Source organism: Chelonoidis abingdonii, chromosome 4 (genome assembly GCF_003597395.2).
Source record: "Chelonoidis abingdonii isolate Lonesome George chromosome 4, CheloAbing_2.0, whole genome shotgun sequence".
Classification (NCBI taxonomy): domain Eukaryota; kingdom Metazoa; phylum Chordata; order Testudines; family Testudinidae; genus Chelonoidis; species Chelonoidis abingdonii.
This window is the reverse complement of record NC_133772.1, coordinates 34454107-34474066: the sequence shown is the minus strand read 5'-3', so window position 1 is coordinate 34474066 and position 19960 is coordinate 34454107. Positions and strand designations below refer to the sequence as shown.

Here is a 19960-nt window from a genome sequence, read left to right as displayed (position 1 = left end):
GTCCCTTAGAGAACAGGGTGGGGCATTTTGTAGGGTTTGTCTGAAGGACACTGAGAGCAGCATGTAGAAGATGTTGCTGGTGTATGCAGAAAGTGGGAGTCTCTGCCTTGTCAGCGCCAGAAAGGTCATAGGTTGATTTAATAAGAATTTCTTTCCAGAAAACAAGCTTAGATCTATGGATGCAAAGTGCCATATGAGAGCTAAGTACTGTTTTATTGAAAGGGAAATAGACCTGAGGAGAAGGGAGAGCTTGTGGAGACAGGTGAGGGAAGGAGTGAGAATGGCACAAAGATGCTGGAGCAAATAGAGGGATAGAAGGAGGAGAGCAGAGCCAATGACTGTGCCACCCAGAATATCAAATCTGTGTCATGTTTCAGAAAGACCTGCTTATTAGAGCTGGGCTAACGATTAATAATTGTCTATTTTCCCCCCACAGAGTGTTTGAAAAATATATGTGTTTAAATGTATCAGTTCAAAATTATTCATTTTGATTGGACACACGGGTCATCTCACAGGTTTCTGTTCTGTGAATGGATGAGCATAAACATTAGAACCAGAATTCCAATATGAAACTCAGGATTACAAATTCTGATTCTTCTTCCATGCAAACATTTTGTAACATTCATGGTTTCAGCAGCATTCCCATCTGTAAACTTGTTTTCTAGAATATTTGTAGAACATGAACAGTAATGCTCTATGAACACAATAGAAATAAATTTACTTTAAAGTTCATCAGAATATTCTTTAATTTTTGCACTATTCCCCCTGAACTATTTCTTAGGGAGATGCTGCCTTAAAATTAACTTGCCCTCTTCTACTCTTTGGGGTCAGGAACTAATAAACCACGATTTCTAGTTACTTATAGAGATGCAAATTCACAAAGTGTAATACCAGTTACCCAATACCAAGTGATAGCCAACATATGTAAAATTATAAACAAATACTCGGATTATTGGCTTTTATGTTTATGGGTAAATTAACTCTCCTGGGTAAATAAAATAGGAATGAACGTGTTTATCTCCAGAAATGATGCAACAATTACTGCCCAACATGAAAACATGTAAACATTGGTGACACTCCCATTCGTGGGAGTCCTTAGAATTTCATTTAACTGCTCAAAGGACCAGCATCACAGAAGTCCAAAAAATGAATGGATTACGCTTAGCAGAACCTATTCTATTTGACTGTATCTAAAGTACATCGTAGTGTGCTATACATACATTATTTGGGGGTATTTTCAATGAACTGAAACTGTAGAGTAACTCATACACAGTGTATGATCGCGCCATACAAGGGGTTGTATTATTGTTCAGAAATAGAATTAAAATCTGTCCCGAGATGACAACATGGAACAGTTCTATTCTCTCTTTTTAGGATCCAGCACTGGAATGAGCCGAAGCATTCACCTATTTATCTGCTCTGTCAAGTTTTGAAGGATCCAAACTGTAAATTAAAGAAACTAGAGTAAGTAGCTGTATTTTTCTCCATTTAATCATTCCATTATTGTTGATATTATCATGGAAATTCTACATCAGTGCAGCGCTCTTTGCCGAAGCAGGTGTAATGACCATCTATAACTGTCTAGCTGCTAAGGAATCTGTTTAAATTTCCCGTCCATTTCCATGGGGTTGCTTTAGTTTCAGCCTAGCAGTTTAATGACATTTAACCCAGCTGCCAACTAACAGGGGAGCAGGAGAGACTGAGATAAGCTGTGTGTCCAGGGGAAATTACTTGACATCAGAGAAGACTCAAAAGGCGAGAAAGATGATTTGAGGTATTTTAATCTTAAATATTTCTAAAGTGCTTGTTATCAGGGTATCTAATCCCTGTCCCTGTCTATTTATTTAGTATTCATGTATCCCCATCTGATCTAACTTCTCCCAGATTCAAATGTGGGGTGTTTTGGAGGGGTAGGATTTTCGTCTCCTTTTCTATCTCTGTCCCCTCCCAACCTCATCTTTTTTTCCCTCTATTTCTTTCTTTTTATTAATTTTACTCTCTCATCTCTCACCATCTCACACCGACTCTGGTGTTGTTACTAGGAAACAGACCATCTTGCATTTTGCTCGGGACATGGCTAGGCCAGGGCTCAGTCTGATCCCCTCTGACAAGGGGTTCTAGCTGTGGAAAACACTCTGCTCCTACACCCAAGAGTCTGAACCTGCGCTCCTCCAGCTGGATTGTCTCTGTGGTGCACAGCTGTTTCACAGAGTGATAAGGGGATAAGCAGTCTCTGAGACTGTCTATGCTAAAGAAAAGCATCAGTGCATCTTCCTAACACACCTGTAACACTGCACATCCACATGCACGCATGCTTACAACAGTGCACAATGGATGACATCACCTTTTATGTTTAACCTTGCTCAGAGCCAATGCAATCACATCATGGCCACTACCGTGTCCCTTTGCACTATATCAGCACAAGGACAGGCAGAGCAGCTGCAGTGGCACAATGAGTCTCCTCCCACTGCAGTTCCACACTGCTGCTGCCCATCCGTTTGTGACAGCTTTGACCGCTCGGCGTTATTGGACTCAACATAGGAGTGTTTGGGTAAAATTCAATAGCCAGTGCACACAGCAGGTCAGACCAGATGATCTAACGGTCCCTTCTGGCCTTACACTCTGTGAAACTGGCCCCGTCAGCTGTCAAGCAGCTCGCTGGAGCAAGTCAGAAAACCTCATAATTTTGATAAAAATGGACAAACTGTTTTCTTTTCCTGCCACCTCTGCCACTTGTACCTCTGCTTCATACCATCCCCAGAGCAGCTGAGGGGAGACTGCCAGATCTCTGCTCAGCCTGGCCCCAAGGCCATCCCCTACTCATCAGATTAACAAAGATGTAGCACTGCATTTCTCATTCGAATGTTTGAATTTCAAAAACGTGTCAACTTAAAAAAAAAAAACCCACAAAAACCCCTCTGTGTTTGCTTGGTCCTGTCATAGGTCTCACCCCCACTCTGAAATTTAGGGTACAGATGTGGGGACCTGCATGAACACCTCTAAGCTTAACTACCAGCTTAAATCTGGTTTCGCTGCCACCATCCAGATTTTTGAGTTATTAAGAGCACTCTGTCTTCCCCCCCCAAACCTTCCCCTCCCTTGACAGACTCCTCCATCATGAACACTGATCCAAATCCCTTGGATCTTAAAACAAGGAGAATTTAACCATCCTCCTTCCTTTTCCCCCACCAATTCCTGGTGAGTCCAGATCCAATCCCCTTGGATCTTAAAAAACAGGGAAAAATCAATCAGGTTCTTAAAAAGAAGGCTTTTAATTAAAGAAAAGAAATGTAAAAGAAAAAACCTCTGGGAGACAGCATACAAGCTGATCTCACAGACAACAGATTTAAAACACAGGATGTTCCCCTGGGCAAAAACCTTAATACACACAAGAATACCCAATTGATAATTCTCCTAATTGCCTCAAGACAAGTTACAAAAGAAAATAAACATAAACCTATTTATTCCTTTCTAAAACTTACTACTCTGATAAGAAGCTGGTTCCTTGATCTTTTTCGCTCCGGCTGAAACTGAAACTGACTCTAAACAAAGGAAACTTCCCTCCTTCCTTTTGAAACTTCTTGTTCCCCCATTGGTTCCTCTGGACAGCTGTCAGCTAGGCTAGGTGAACTTCTTAAGCCTTTGCAGGTAAAAGAGGCATTAACCCTTAACCATCTGTTTATGACAGGTCCCTTGGGGCTTCTTCTGAAAGACACTTCTAGCAGACACTTTTCAGATCCTCTTGTTCAGCAGGTGTCTGCAAATGTTGAGTTGTGTGTGCAGCTTCCTCTCTTCCCTCACTTCTTCAAATCCCCATCTGAACTCCATCGTCTCTAGCTGCATCTCTGCTCCTCCGATCTTCTCTACCATGAATGCTACCAGGCAACAGTTAATACAGAATTCACTTCTGTCAGGTACTGACTCATGGATGCTATACATTCCGTAGCTTCTGCTCTCAGACGTCTTGGTCTCCTCTCCTGTTTAGGTCATCTCTCTTGCTGCCTCAGTAGCCATCATTTTCTTCTTTTCCTACTCCTTAGCCTGAAAAAAATAAGGCAGACAGATTTCCCAGTTTGCTGTTTGTTATTTACATTGTAGCCTTGCTCTGAACACTGCAAATTTCCCACATCACACTACTGCTTGTGCAGCTCTCTGGGTTGCAGTAATGGCTTTTGGCATTTTTTCTAAGCAGGGTCAGACGACACACTGGTTACTAATGCTGGCAGACAGTCTTCCACCAGGGGAGCTGCACTGGTGAAAGGCTAGGCCTACAGTGAAACTGTAGTTACGATCCATCAGATTGGCCTCACTAGAGAAATTCCAGCCTTTTCTAGTGTCCCAAGGGTATTAGAAGAGGAAGGTGGGGCTTGAGACTTGGCATAACTCTGAATGTTCAATACTACACAGTCTATGGATGGTAGTTTGTTTTCTGAGTGCTAAGTAGAAATGATGTAGCAAGAGAGAAGAGCGGGTTCCCCCCATCCACAAAACTGTAATATACTTTCCAGTGCAGCAGCAGTTCATTATTTACCATTGAGATTCCTTTCCTCCATTGCTTTCCACTCCTTTGACCCTTCCTTTATGATCATGTTGTTTTTTTTAGTAGGAGAAGCCTAAGTGTTTCTGCTCAGGGGATGGAGTTTGGGAAGGTTAGCTTTGAATAACATGTATGCGATCAATGAGAGCTACAGATGCATGTGGATTGAAATCCACCCATAGTATTGTGTCCTTACCATCCACTACTACAGCGCTGTGATTTTATTCCCAGCATAAAGGAATCTTTGTAGATAGCCACTGGTACCCACTGAGGGAACTGGACAGACAGGAGTACTAATTTCCCCTTCTGTTTATCTGTCTCCTGCAGGCTTGTGAATTGCTCTCTGACAGCCGCTTGTTGCAGGGATCTCTCCTCTGTTCTCAATACCAAACCAACCCTGACAGAATTGGACCTGTCATATAAAGTCCTGGGAAACTCAGGAATTAAACTGTTGTGTGAAGGACTGAAACATCCAAACTGCAAAGTGCAGAAACTGAGGTGAGTGTTTATAGGTTTTTTTGAAGCGAAGAACTCAGCAGGGTGTGAGGATGGTATAAGATGTCTGCTGCCTTTCAGGAACACAGGTGAGTGTCCCTCCAGCCCCTGACATGTCTGTTACTCATAACAGCCTGAGAGCTTGTCTTATTTGGAGAATGGAAATAGAGAGAAGTCCAAATTGGAGCACTAATAACAGTCTCCCCCTGCACTTGAGTAATAAGTGTTAGATATAAAACAACACCTCTCCCCCCAACCTCCCGGCACCCTATGTTAAAAGAGCATTAAGGTTGCAAAGTCAAGCACAGAAGTTAAGGAATGCCGGACTTAAAGTTGCTTGGGTAACCTTAATTCAGCTGCCCTGTGCATATGCATTACAATGCAATCTTTAATTACACAACCACATACTATTTGTTCCAGAAAAGCCCTGCCTCATGCAGTGCACAGAATGGAGAGTGCTCACTGAATCAGCAGCTGTTCACTATTCTGTTTTATCCTCATTGTAGCACTGGCAGTCCGGGCAGTTGAAGGTGGGGTTGGAAGTGAAGCAGTGGCTCTTGGTCTCCTACAGGAGGCTGCCCTTGCAGCATGGTGGTGTTACAGGAAGCTCTGCATAGTCAGGGTGTTGGCCGACTCACAGTCCGATGCCTGTCTCAAACATGCTGCTGTGCTTGGCTTCACTCCTCTTCAGTTACTGCTCCTGGCTGTTGTTCTCATCTGCCTCTCCATCCGTCATGCTGTGCAGCTGCAGCTTTGAGATCTCCAAAGGTCAGGCCAGAGCTGTGCTGCTCCTCTGTGCCCTCAGCAGGAGTCACCATCTTCTCCTCCTCTGAGGGGGCTCTCATGGGAGACAGGTTAGCCTTCTTTGTACCCCCTCAGTTGCTGCTTCTGCATCTTAGTGGGCATCACCCCCTGCCACCTTCTCCTCCTCGGGAGGCTTCTACACATCTGTCTTAAGCATCTCCAGAGGTGGCAAAAGGAGAGTAAAGTATAAGCCAAGAGGAGTCAGGAACATCCTCCATTGTCCCAGAGGTCTGTGTGCCGAGGGGGATGGGGGATGTCAGTGGGTAGCAGTCCCTCCCAGAACGTGGTGCTGGGCTATGGAAATGAGGAGACATTCTAGGTTGACAGAGTGATTGACAGTCCTGAATAATTCAGTGGGGTGTGACTTAGTGGTTGTTGTGGCAGAGGAGGAGGAGGATCTGTTGGCCTCTTTCATGGGCAATGAGCAGATGTGAAGAATTCTTTGTGCAGATATTTCTTTTTTCTTAGATTTTCCCCCAACACTGACACTTGGGTTTCGTTCCTTCCTGCTTAATCTGTCCCAAGTAAGACAAACAACAGAGCTTTGTGAGGGCCATAGAGGGGAGGAGTGTTTCAGAAACCAAGTGTTGATGGCAGTGGTCAGTCAATGATTGTGAAGTCTCGCTGCTACTTCTAGGCCTTGCCTGCTTGGTAGGGGATCAGTGTTTGGTTTGCAGTAACTTAATTCAGATTAAGTTACAGCAAATTAAGGCCATTTTCTTCATAAGAGCATAAGAACATAAGAATGGCTGTACCTGGTCAGACCAGAGGTCCATCTAGCCCAATATCCAGTCTACCAACAGTGGCCAATGCCAGGTGCCTCAGAGGGAGTGAACCTAACAGGTAATAATCAAGTGATCTCTCTCCTGCCATCTATCTCCACCCTCTGACAAACAGAGGCTAGGGACATCATTCCTTACCCATTGTGGCTAATAGCCATTAATGGACTTAACCTCCATGCATTTATCCAGTTCTTTTTTAAATGCTGTTATAGTCCTATCCTGCACAACCTCCTCAGGCAAGGAATTCCACAGCTTGACCATGCGCTGTGTGAAGAACAACTTCCTTTTATTTGTTTTAAACCTTCTGCCTATTAATTTCATTTGGTGACACCTAGTTCTTGTATTATGGGAATAAGTAATAACTTTTCCTTATCTACTTTCTCCACATCACTCACAATTTTATATACTTCTATCATATCCCCCCTTAGTGTCCTCTTTTCCAAGCTGAAAAGTCCTAGCCTCTTTAATCTCTCCTCATATGGGATCCTCTCCAAACCCCTAATCATTTTAGTTGCCCTTCTCTGAACCTTTTCTAGTGCCAGTATATCTTTTTTGAGATGAGGCGATCACATCTGTACGCACTATTCAAGATGTGGGCGTACCATCAATTTATGTAAGGGCAATAATATATTCTCTGTTTTATTCATGAATATGAGCAGTCAAATGGAGGTTTGACATGCTTTAATTTATGTGCATTGATGCCATGCCTTTTTAATTGATTTGGGTCTCACAGTCAAGCTAAAGAAATCAAACCTAATTCTGACAGCGTCAATAGAATTCATCAGGGTGATCTTGGTCTCCAGAGTTGCAAATGTCTTTCTCCTTCAAGAGAGATTTCAGAACATCTGTCAACTAATATCTCAGATTGAGATTTGCCCTCGAAACTCATAAGGGTCTATCTTTGACTGTTAGACCACATAGTCTCAAGTACTTACACGACAGCCTTTGCAAGACTCGAGCTAAGGCTGTTACAATCACAGATCGAATCAGTATTTCACCCAAGCATTCACAACACTAGAAGAAGGGTTAAAATACCCCAAGGGGTTCTTTTGTCTCTTCAGTGGCAGCTAATCCCTAACAATATATGTCAAGGAATTCCATTTCAAACTCCAGTCCTTGCCAAGACTCCCATCACCAATGCATGAAGACAAGGGAGCTCACTTAGTTCAGTTGCAGACTCATAGTATTGGGTCAGTAATGGATTCAGTGGGCCACTTAAATGTCTTGGAGCCGAGGGCTATCCATTTAGCATACAGGTCCTTTCTCACAGTTGCAAAGGGCCTGTCAATACAGATCTTAATGGACTATTGTACTATCAAGAGACAGAGTGAGCAAGATTAGACTCTTTGTCAAGAATCCATACTGCTCTGGGAATGATGCATTCTGCATCAACTCAATATCATAGTATGACTTCTCCGGGTAGGTGTAATGTCCTGATGGATCAGCCAAGCAGGATGAGCACATCATCTCATGAGTGGACATTAAAAGGTACAATCCTTCAGCTAGTCTCCCGTGAATGGGGATTTCTTCAGATAGATCTTTTTGCCATCAAAGACAAGTACCCACTATTTTGTTCCCAGGTAGGAAGGAACTTGATGTCAGAAGACGTCTATTCTTTTGAATAGAAGAAGGTATTTTAGAAATTCACCCAGATGATTTTTTGTAGCCTATGGTACTAAAGTCAAAGAGAGATCGATTTCTTCACAGAGACTGTCTAAATGGATTTTTGACTGTAGCAGTACAGCTTATCAAATTTAATAAACTAGATCATCCTGCACATTTAATGAGAGCTCTGTCTTCTTCAGCAGCATGTTTCAATGAAGTACGATTAGTAGAAATGTATAGAGCAGCAGTGTGGTCTTCAGTCCAACCAAACATTACTCATTGGTGGCAGCATGATTGCAGATGTCCAGATTGGCAGAGCACTTCTCCGGTCCTTATTCAGATGATCTCTTGACTCAGACCTCCAGACCAACCAACCTGCTGGGTGATCACTATGAGTGGGATCCACATGCACAAAGATTTGAAGAAGAAAGAACAGTGACATACCTTACAGGAACTGTGATTTTTTGAGAGATTCTGTGCCCGTGGATCTCATGACCTGTCCTCCATCCCCATAGCTCAGAGTTGTCCCCTGTGGAATCTGAGCCTTAAAGGAACCGAGGCATGGGGTAGCTGCACCCTTTATGCCCTCAAGAGGGGGAACGTGAGGTTATCCAGGGTGCATGCATGACCCCAATGGACGCTGATAAAGAGAACTTTCTGAACTCCTGCACAGATGGTGCACGCACACAATGAGTGGCATTCACAGGCACAGAACATCTTGACGAATCAGTCGCTGTAAGGTAAGAAACCATTCTTTTTACCCTGAGCATTTTGATATCAACACAGATTATGTTATTTCCCTCCTCCATTCTCAGGAACGATGGACTTTCATGCCCACCTATCATTCCCAACTAGGTGCCTCAGCCCTGTATTGTCTGATGTATGACCATGTTGCCATCTCTTGCGATTTTATCATAAATCGCTTGTAGTGATGGAGGGGGCTATGCAGGGGTCAGTTTTGGTGGCTAGGGACAGTGCTTCGGGAGGCAGCTTTACTCCAAACTGTATTTCCCATTGGTCAATGGCAGAGGTTTGGGGCTTGAAATGTCTGGGCCATTGTTGATGCTGAATGGTCAGGCAGAGGGGCTGCTGGGCAGGTCCGCCCATCAGAACAGTCCCATTCATGCCTTGATCACTCTTCTCTGCATTGCTCTCTCCTGCAGAGTGCAATATTGCTGCATTACAGGTGCTGCCTGTGGGGATCTCGCTGCTGTTCTCAGAACCAACCAGAGCCTGACAGAGCTGAACCTGAATGGTAATCCTCTGGGGGATTCCGGAGTGCAGCGGCTATGTGAGGGACTGAAACATCCCAGCTGCAAATTGCAAAGACTGTGGTAAGTAACATTTGGCTTTTTCTGGATTTACAGGTGTCCTCTATGTAAAGTGCTTGACAGGGTGTGTTGCTGGTGTTTGATGACTGCTCCCTGCAGCTACGTGGAGAAGATGAAAGTTAAGTGTTTTTACAGCACCCGCATCAATGACTCATAATGTGCGCCCAGCCTGCCCTGTTTGCAAAATGGGTATTGTAAGTAAATCTGGACCCACACTGGACAGCTGGCTCTCCAGCCCCTGGTCATTGCAGAATATATATGTTTAGGGTACGGAAGGGAGGGTAGGGGTGTAAATATTTTAAACAAGTTTTTGTGATTTTTTTCTTTTTTTTTTTTAAGAGAGTCCGTAAAAAATACAGAAAGGAAGATCCACATACAGCTGCACAAATACATGATAATGCTACCTGGATATAACACATTAGGGTGGAGGTTACATTAATAAAATAGACGTAGATAAATAGAAGAGGGAATGAGGGAAAGGGAAAAGGCAGGAATGGTTAGGTACAATGAAAGTCTCGCACTCTTCATGCAGTCTCAGCCTTTATCCAAACATATCCAGAACAGATACGTTAGCAAATGTCTTAGCTGTAAGTTGTGTCACTCAGCTGAGAGCGGCAGGTCATAGCACTGCTTTAGCCGTAGAAATGGAGCAAAACCCTCATCATTGACTAATTGGGAAGCCCGTACAAAGCCCCTGCTCAGCCAGTTCTTCCAACGTACAGGTTTGCATCTAATTTGCAAGTCTGGGTTGCCCCATAGAGACGCCTTGCATGAAGGTGAGGATTAAACGAGTACCTCTTATTTAGGACAGCCCAGACGGCGTGTGTGGCCACCACGGTGAGCACCCTATTTTTCTCCATTAGACAAGGAGTCCTGCAGAGGGGACTGAGTGCAATAACACAAGTCCAGTTTCCACCCATAGGGATCTAAAGGCATTAGCACACTGGGCCTAGCCTGACATCTGTGACCTGAGAAAAGCAAAATAGTAATTTTGTAGATCTAGGAGGCTAACCTCACCCCCTGTCTGTAAGCAATTGAAGTTTTTAAAATGATAATCATGGTCATTGGCCAGGGCCCCAAAGGAAGGCTCTAATGATGCTATTAGATATTTAAAAAAACAGACATGATGGGGCGAGTCCCAGAACTGGTTAGTTTGTGTATCTCAGCAACTCTTGCTGGTCTTCTTTTCCACTCCCTGGCCTGTAGATGCTGCTGCTGCTGCATCCCCCGGCTTCTGCGAACCTTTCCATGATGTCTGGCAAGGAGGAGGGCTGGCTCTCTCTCACTTCCAGTGTGTGCAGTGTCAAACTACTGGGCACTAAGGACCCCCAGCAGCTAGACGTGGCGACATGCCGGGTTTTCTTCTGGCACCAATTTTTAAAAATGGAATTGGCATCCTCCAGTTCCTACAACGGAGTACGAGGCTGGCCACTCCTGCCGTCCAGCGATCTCTTCCGTAGATTTGGTGCTAAGCGAACACACAGACCTTGTATAATCCCCAAACGAACTGTTCATATTGATCTGCCTGGGCCATTCATCAAATGTTTCATTAACTCCCCAACACAAATGGAGGAGCAGAGGTGATTTATTACTGATAAATACAGTGTAAATAAATCCTTTCTGCAGATGGTTCACTCCCATCAGATGAATTTGGAGTGCGCTCCACCCTGAACTCCCCTGCTGGGGAACTTCACATTGTAATTTGAGGAGAATTGATGTACGTTTTCCAAACATTAATAAAATACAATCTTGGAACAGACGAGAACCTGGAGAAGTACGTTAGTCACAGTCACTGGGTGGGTTTGTGTGTTCAAGCAGAGCAGACGACAATAGAGCAGTAAACTTGGTGTAAAACAGAAGAGGTGCTCAATTCACTGCAGGCTGTTTAAAAATCTTTCTGCTTCTAGTGGCTTTTCAAGCAAAGGTACTTCCTCACCAATCCTGACATGGAACTGAATTGGAAACTTCATAAAATATTTAAGCCCTCACTGCCTGAAGTTCCCTAGCCTTTCTAAAGGCTGAGCTTGAAAAATCATTGTCTTATTTCATGGTGTCCCCCAAAACAGTGTGTTATCAGGAGTTCGCTGCAGTATTTTCTTTTATAATGAATTTGAGAAGTTTAACAATCAGTGCATGAGGTTTGGCTCTCAGGGCCATCTCAGAGGTCCCTGGTTCCTAAGTTCTTTTACGATCAAATTCAAAATCATCCAGCAGACTAAGTGCCTATATAAGGAGCAGGGGGACAAATTCTAGGGATTTGCCTTGCTCAGCTCCTTCAGGTACCTCCACACTTCTCAGATTATTATGGTGTGAGCTCCACTTGAGGTCTGCCAGCTTACATTCTGCAGATGATATGCCTTCTCTGTACCTGAGCCAAGAGCCCTTGTATGAGATCCTCCACTGCTGATATTCTCCTTCACCTTCATTCATCAGTCCCATTTAGTGCTTTCAGAGAGGAATCAGCTGAGGTAACAGTCAAGTGCATAGTCATCATTGTGGCCTTGATTTCTAATGTGTCTGTAGAAGCTTTTTTCAGCAGGGCTATAATAGATTCAATGCCCTTGTTGGCAACCTTCTTGCTGGCGTGGGAGCGGGGCATCTCCATTTTCCTCATCTTTTGGCCACTGGCAAAGCCCACAGTAGTCACATCACTGCCTACTGGCATTTAAAAGGCTTGGGGTACCTGTTCCTTTGTTGAGGGAGGAGGGGTCAGGTGCGGGTTCCCGATGCTGGATGGAAATGGATGCAGAGGATGGCTTTGGAGCGCCAGAGATTTGCTCCACCATGCCAAATAGTACCCCCTAGACCCTTAAAACCCCCAATTATTAGTAATTATTTAAAAGAGCTCACTCTTAACCTTCAGCTACCAACCTATTTTACAGATCATAGAATAGAATCAAAAGGTTGGAAGGGACCTCATGAGGTCATCTAGTCCAACCCCCTGCTAAAGGCAGGACCATTTTCCCTAAATAATCCCAGCCAGGGTGCGGTCTAGCCGGACCTTAAATAGCTCTAAAGATGGAGATTCTACCACCTCCCTAGGTAACCCATTCCAATACTTCACCACTCTCCTAGTCAGAAAGTTTTTTCTAATATCCAGCCTCGACTTCCGCAACTGCAACTTCAAACCATTGCTCCTTGTTCTGTCCTCCGTCACCACTGAGAACAGCCTAGCTCCCTCCTCCTTGGAGCATCCCTTCAAGTAGTTGAAGGTTGCTATCAAATCCCCCCTTAGTCTTCTCTTCTGCAGGCTAAATAAGCCCAGTTCCTTCAGTCTCTCTTCATAAGTCATGTGCTCCAGTCCTCTAATCATTTTTGTTGCCCTCCGCTGGACTCTCTCCAATTGTTCCACATCCTTTTTGTAGTGTGGCGCCCAAAACTGGACACAATATTCCAGATGCGGCCTCACCAGTGCCGAATAGAGGGGAATAATCACATCCCTCGATCTGCTGGCAACACTCCTACTAATACAGCCCAGTATGCTATTAGCCTTTTTGGCTACAAGAGCACACTGTAGGCTCATGTTCAACTTTCCATCTACCGTAACCCCAAGATCCTTTTCTTCAGCACTGCTACTTAGCCAAACAGTCCCCAGCCTGTAGCAGTGCATGGGGTTTTTCTGTCCTAAGTGCAGGACTTTGCACTTGTCCTTGTTGAACTTCATGAGGTTTCTTGTGGTCTACTTCTCCAATTTGTCTAAGTCTCCCTGAATCCTATCCCTGCCCTCCAGCGTGTCCACCACTCCCCCCAACTTGGTGTCATCTGCAAATTTACTTAATGTGCAAGCTATCCCATCATCAAGATCATTAATGAAGACATTGAATAGAACGGGCCCTAAGACAGACCCCTGGGGCACACCACTTGTTACTGGTTGCCAACTAGAGAGTGTGCCATTGATACCTACCCGCTGAGCCCGTTGATTCAGCCAGTTTTCTATCCACTTCACAGTCCATTCCTCCAACCCATACTTCCTTAGTTTGCTGATGAGAATGCTGTGGGAAACCGTGTCAAAAGCCTTACTAAAGTCAAGGTATACAACATCAACAGCTTTGCCCCCATCCACAAGTCCAGTCATCTCATCGTAGAAAGCAATCAGGTTGGTCAGGCATGATTTACCCTTGGTGAATCCATGCTGACTGCTTCTGATCACCTTGTTTTCCTCTAAGTGTTTCAGGATGGATTCCTTCAGCACCCGCTCCATGATTTTTCCAGGGATTGAGGTGAGACTGATTGGTCTGTAGTTCCCTGGATCTTCCTTTTTCCCTTTCTTAAAGATAGGTACTATATTTGCTTTCTTCCAGTCCTCTGGGACCTCTCCTGTTCGCCATGAATTTTCAAAGATAATGGTCAACGGCTCTGCAATCACATCAGCTAACTCCCTCAGCACCCTCGGATGCAGTTCGTCCGGTCCCATAGACTTGTGCACGTCTAACGTCTTTAAGTAGTCCCTAACCTGACCCTCTATCACAGTGGGCTGCTCTACTCCTCTCCTCTCTGCGTTCCCCAGTGTAGTAGTCTGGGAGTTGATCCTGCCCGTAAAGACTGAAGTGAAGAAGGAATTGAGTACTTCAGCCTTTTCCATATCTTCCACCACTAGGATACCTGCCTCATTGAGTAAGGGACCTACACCATCCCTAGTCCTCTTCTTGTTGCTTACATACTTGTAAAACCCCTTCCTATTATCCTTCACATCCCTTGCTAGTTTCAACTCAAATTGCCCTTTGGCCTTTCTGATTCTATCCCTGCAGGCCCGAGCAATAATCTTATATGCCTCCCCAGTCATCTGTCCAAGCTTCCATTTTTTGTAAGCTTCCTTCTTTTGCTTCAGCTCACCACTGAGTTCCCTGTTAAGCCATGCTGGGCACTTTCTACGCTTGCTGTTCTTTCTGCACATCGGTATGGTATTTTCCTGTGCTCTTAGCATGGTTTCTTTAAAAAACTGCCAGCTCTCCTGGACACCCATCCCCTTCAGTTCAGCTTCCCAGGGAATCCTGCCCATCATTTCTCTAAGGGAGCTGAAATCCACTTTTCTGAAATCCAGGGTTTGCGTTCTGCTTCTCTCCTTCCTTCCTTTGACCAGGGTTCTGAACTCTACCATGTCATGTCATGATCACTGCTGCCCAGGTTGCCTTCCTTCCTTTGACCAGGGTTCTGAACTCTACCATATCATGTCATGATCACTGCTGCCCAGGTTGCCGTTCATTTACTAACTTTTGATACTTTGATCTTTCCATGTAAAACTAATAAAAATAAAAGAGGTCCCAGGACTCCTGAGGATTCTAAACCTCCCTGTCTGAGCTGAAATACTCAGTTTGGATTTCAGCTTCAGCCCCAACCACGGTGGCTCCTGTGAGTCCCTCAGTGCCAGCTGGCAGAGGACACATCATGCCGTAACTCACATCAGACCTGACACACTCACTGTCCTTGCTCACTGTTGTCAGAATCTGTATCTAGAAGGCGTCATGTAAGGGATCGTATGTAAACTGGGGACACATTCGTCATTAGTATTATTGTGTGATGTATGTGCAGTCAGTGTATAAAGAATTATAGAGGTGTGCTGGAAGTATGGTCTTAAAATGCGTTTGGCAGGCAGTGGGTAAGCCCAGTCTGTCCTAGACGAAAGAATGTTGTTTCACCTGCTTGACTGTGTCTCCAGTGTAAATTGAGCAAGGTGAGGTCAGTACGTTAATATAGAAGGTAAACAAAACCATCAAACTAGCAAGTCGAGGGTGGGGTGTGGCGGCTGTGGCCTCTTAACAATCCCAACAGAGGATGGAGGCTGTATCCCCAGGAAGCCTTCCTGGCTCTCGAAAAAGAGACGGTGGACTTTGGGAAATGGGATGCATAAGCAGAAACAGACAGCCATTTTTGCATTCATCACCTGAAGGACATGAGGTCAGAGCTCTTGAAATCTAAGGAAAGATGGATCCTTCAACCAAGGAGGTTGAAGTCTCTAGGAACTGAGAAACCATAGAGCTCTGTGAGGCTCATACAGGGGAGGTGGTACTCTGCCATCAAGACATGGGTTATAGTGGTCAGTCAATGACTGTGATAGCTCATTGGTTCTTCAACTCCTTGCTTGATTGGTAGGGCACCATTATTTTGTGAATATAGCTGAGTCTGTGAGCTTGTGGGGACAGGCCACCATGGCCAGAACTTTTGCCTGGAGATGAGGAGAGTTCTGCTTTCCATTTTATGGAAAGGATGGTCTGATTGGGATAGGATAACAATTGTTGCTTATGTCGACGTTCATTACGAAGATCAGGTACAGGGTGTAACCAGCTTTGTGTGTATAGGCCCAGAGACTCTGTGTGACAATCGTTGGGTGAAAAGGGTAGACAAGATTAGATATATTGTTGATGTAAATGCCGAAGTCTCTAAGGATGGTAATTCTTGAGAACTCCATCACCATATCAGGCAGTGTCTCTGTCAGCTTCTCTGGAAAACCTGTGCTGTCTGAATGCTAATGCTGATCTTATCATTGATCCCTGAGATGAAGTAGATACACTGAAAGGTCAGGGGAAGAGGTGGGGGTGGTATTGGAGAAGAAGTCTTAACCCAAACCTTATTCCTCATAAACCTGATGGCTGAGGTTTGGAGCTTGAAATGTCTGATTTATTCTTAATGCTGATAAGTCAAGGGTGACGAGCAAGCAGTGGGGCTGAATCAGGAAGTCCCACCCAACACTGGCTTCTCATTGGACAAGGGGTGGGGCTTGGGGCAGGTCCTAATGTAATATGCATGGATTCTTTTGAAGAAGACTTAGGGCTTGGCTACACTTGGAAATGTGCAGCGCTGGGAGTTACAGCTGTGGACGTACAGCTATGTAGGAACAGCGCTGCAGTGTGGCCACACTCACAGCTACCAGCACTGCAGTGTGGCCACATTTGCAGCAGTTGCAGCGCTGTTGAGAGTGGTGCATTGTGGGCAGCTATCCCACAGAGCACCTCGTCCCATTTTGGCGTTGTGGGAAGGGGACGGAAGGGTGCGGGTCATTCCGCTTCCTGTCCCAACATCCTGTGTTGCCATTTTGAGTCTGCAGCGCGGTGGTGCCATTGTGAGTCTGCAGCGCGGTTTCTGTTAGAAATGGAGCCCGAGCTGCTGAGGACTTTGCTGATGAATGTCGCCAGCACATCACGTTTTGGCAGTTGAGCTATTCCTTCTGCTCCAAAGTGACAGTGAGGAGTCCGACAACGATGATACAGATATAGATTCACCGACGCATGTGACACTAAATTGCTTGTGGCAATAATGGACGTGCTCAGCAGCGTGGAACGCCGCCTTTGGGGCTCGGGGAAAACAAGCCCACTGAGTGGTGGGTCACATCGTCCTGCAAGTCTGGGATGACGAGCAGTGGCTGCAGAACTTTCGGATGAGAAAGCCACTTTCATGGGACTGTGTGCTGAGCTCGCCCCCACCCTGCGGCGCAAGGACATGGAGATTGAGAGCTGCCGTTGTTGGTGGAGAAGCGGGTGGCTATTGCAGTCTGGAAGATGGCAACTCCAGACAGCTACGATCGGTCGCGAACCAGTTTGGAGTGGGAAAGTCGACCGTGGAATAGTGTTATGCAAGTTTGCAGGCCATTAATTCGCATCCTGCTAAGAAGAACCGTGACTCTGGGGAATGTGCAGGACATTCTGGATGTCTTTGCACAAATGGGTTTCCCTAACTGGTGGGGGCGATAGATGGGACGCATATTCCCTTTCTGGCCCCACCCCACCAGGCATCCGAGTACATTAATCGGAAGGGTATTTCTCTATGGTTCTCCAGGCGCTTATGGATCACCGTGGGCGTTTCACTTTTGATTATTTACACAGGCTGGCCTGGAAAGGTGCATGATGCATGCATCTTTCGGAACAGTGGCTTGTTCAGGAAGCTGCAGGCTGGGACTTTTTTCCCAGACCGGAAGATCACAGTAGGGTGTAGAACTGATAAATGAAATTGTTTTTAATTGTTCACTTTATTAATGTAAGTTCTGTTCACCATTCACTACACTTGCCTGCATTGTAACTTCTGTTTCACTGGGTTTGATTGGCTAGGGTATTTCATATGACTTGGCATTGTGCCTCTCTTGGCATACAACTTTGTATTAGAAATTGGTAGAAAACTTTGGCCGATTCAAATGTTATAGCCCCTTTAGGATAGTATAGTTTGAAAGAAACATGTGCTTTTTGGCTAGAAGTAGAATAAGATCTTCCCCACAATCTCTGTAATCAATTGCGCCCATTGACTGAATGAGGTGTGAGCAATGAGTGAGGCTTGGAAGACACCCACTGAGGACAGCTATATTGCCACAGTTAAAGAGGGAATGGAAGCCAGAGCAAAGACAATGCACTTGTCAAGTGGGCCCCAATGGAGGGGAGCAGACATATTTGACGACCTCAGGGATTAAAAAGCAAGCACCTTCTTTTAGAAAACGCCTCTTTGAAGAGCATTGGACAACACCCAGGAAAAAGCAGCACAAACCAGACCAACGGACAAGACTAGATTTTGAATCTGGTCTGGATTTGCATAGAGGAAAGCTGCTATAAATACGAGGTGTCTTGCAAGAAGGATCCGGGTCTCGTCTTGTCACCATTTGGAGCAGCGATCCGGATCGGGCAGAAGCCCGGTCCACCCCTCCTCCATCTAACTCACCTGGCCAGTCAGTTAAGGGGAGAACTAGTTGGTAACAACAGCAAGACGGAGAGGTGTTTGTTCTGTGTGTGTGGTGAATGCATGACTGTAATAGTAATATGGCATATGATAGAGTATTAATTAAATACCTGTATTACTAATAAATGTGGCTTTTTACGGGGTTAATACCCCCTGAAAGAGATCCCGGCTATATAAGTACATATTGAGTAACACAAGGGGACGTCGAAATGCCCACTAAGATGGGATGCCTTGGGTTAGACCCCAGTATTACCCCTTAATGCGTTGGCTCATGAAACTGTACACAGGGAAGCTTGACAGGAGCCAGCAGGACTGGTTCGACTACAGGCTGAGCTGGTGGGAGTGTGCTTTTGCCGTTTTTAAATAGGGTACGTGGCAGGGATGTCTTTATGGGAAGTAGACTTGGGGGAAAGCAGCATCCCTGCGGTTGCATTATCCGCGTGCTGTACCTTCCATAATCTTTGTGAAGGGAAGGGTGAAACATTCAGTGCCGAGTGGACCTCCGAGGATTCACGCCTGGAGGCTGAATTTGCCCTGCCAGAGAGCAGGGCTACTAGAGAGGCCAGCACAGGGCTTTCAAGGATTAGGGATGCCTTGAGGGAGCAATTTTAAAAAAGAGGGATGAAAGCCAACAGTACTGTTTGGTGCCTGCACTGGTGTTCAGTGCAGTGGTTACAATGATTTTTTCCTTGGGGTACAGTATGTTTCTCTTTCTGCAATAATAAAAACTGTTTTAAAAGCCAAGAAATAATTTATTAAAAATACAGTACATAAAAGGGCAGGGGGGCGTAGGGATGCTGAACTGTACAGTCAGATGTTTGCAATATGTCCTGCCTGGAGTGCTCTGCAATGCCTGCTGCACTTCAGGATTACTATGCTGCATGGTGATGGGGGTTGAGTGCAGAGGGTAAGGGTCGTAGTTCTCAGGGCTGGTAGGTGAACGTACAGGTGTGGGGCAGCTGGTGGTGGTAAGGAAGCAGGAATACTGGGAAGGGAATGTTATGAGCAAACACTGGGGCAAAAGGGAAGAGAGCTTTGGGATGGGGTGGCTTAGCATGGGATAGATCTGCCTGCATGGCTACCAAGTGACTGGCATACAGTCTGTTTGGCGCGCCAGGAGGCTTATAAGCTGGTTTGTTGCTTTTCTTCTTTGCCATTCTTTTCCTGTTAGCCACTTCTTTTTTTCCTGCTTTCTGTTGCCGCCACTGGTGCATTTTCTCTCTCCAGTCTTGCACTCTCCTTACTGTCTCTGGCATACTGATTCATAACTGCTTTCACCAAATCCTTCTTTTGGTTCTCCTTTGCCTCCTTCTCAAGTTATGTAGTCTCTTTTCTGTACAGTTAGAGCCACAGTATTCAAGGACACTTATTAAAAAAGCGAAACAAACATGGAAACATTTATCACAGAGGCTGCATTGTTTATAATCACGGTGCGCAGGAGTTTGTACACTCTTTGTAGCATCATTTACACATACTTAACATAGCACAGAGAGGCAACAGCAGACAAGACATGGTGAGTACTGGGGGCTGGTCACTAATGAATCAATGTTTCTGCTGCGACTCCCCTGGGAAGGTGAGCTGCTGAGTGAGTCAGGGCTCAATGGGGTTTCTTGTGCTTTGGGGAAGCAGAGAGCAGCTGCAGCTTGGGGGACAGTGCACTAAACAGTATCCTACATTTTCACAGGATTTATCCTTCCAGATATATCCCTGCTCCGCATCACCTGGGAAGAGCGGAGGGTCTTCTCCAGCAA

At 45.3% G+C, this 19960-nt stretch overlaps 1 protein-coding gene across 3 annotated transcripts in view; it reads left to right on the top strand.

Annotated features, from left to right (window-relative positions):
• LOC116833099 (NACHT, LRR and PYD domains-containing protein 3-like) overlaps positions 1-19960 on the top strand; it is a 56792-nt gene that overhangs the window by 20731 nt on the left and 16101 nt on the right. For 2 of the 3 annotated variants that reach the window (XM_075065039.1, XM_075065037.1), the window contains exons 5-7: positions 1375-1464; positions 4865-5035; positions 9387-9557. In XM_075065039.1, the coding sequence (XP_074921140.1) occupies positions 1375-1464; positions 4865-5035; positions 9387-9557 (432 nt within the window). The remainder of the gene's footprint in view (positions 1-1374; positions 1465-4864; positions 5036-9386; positions 9558-19960) is intronic. The other variant, XM_075065038.1, reaches the window with a different exon arrangement.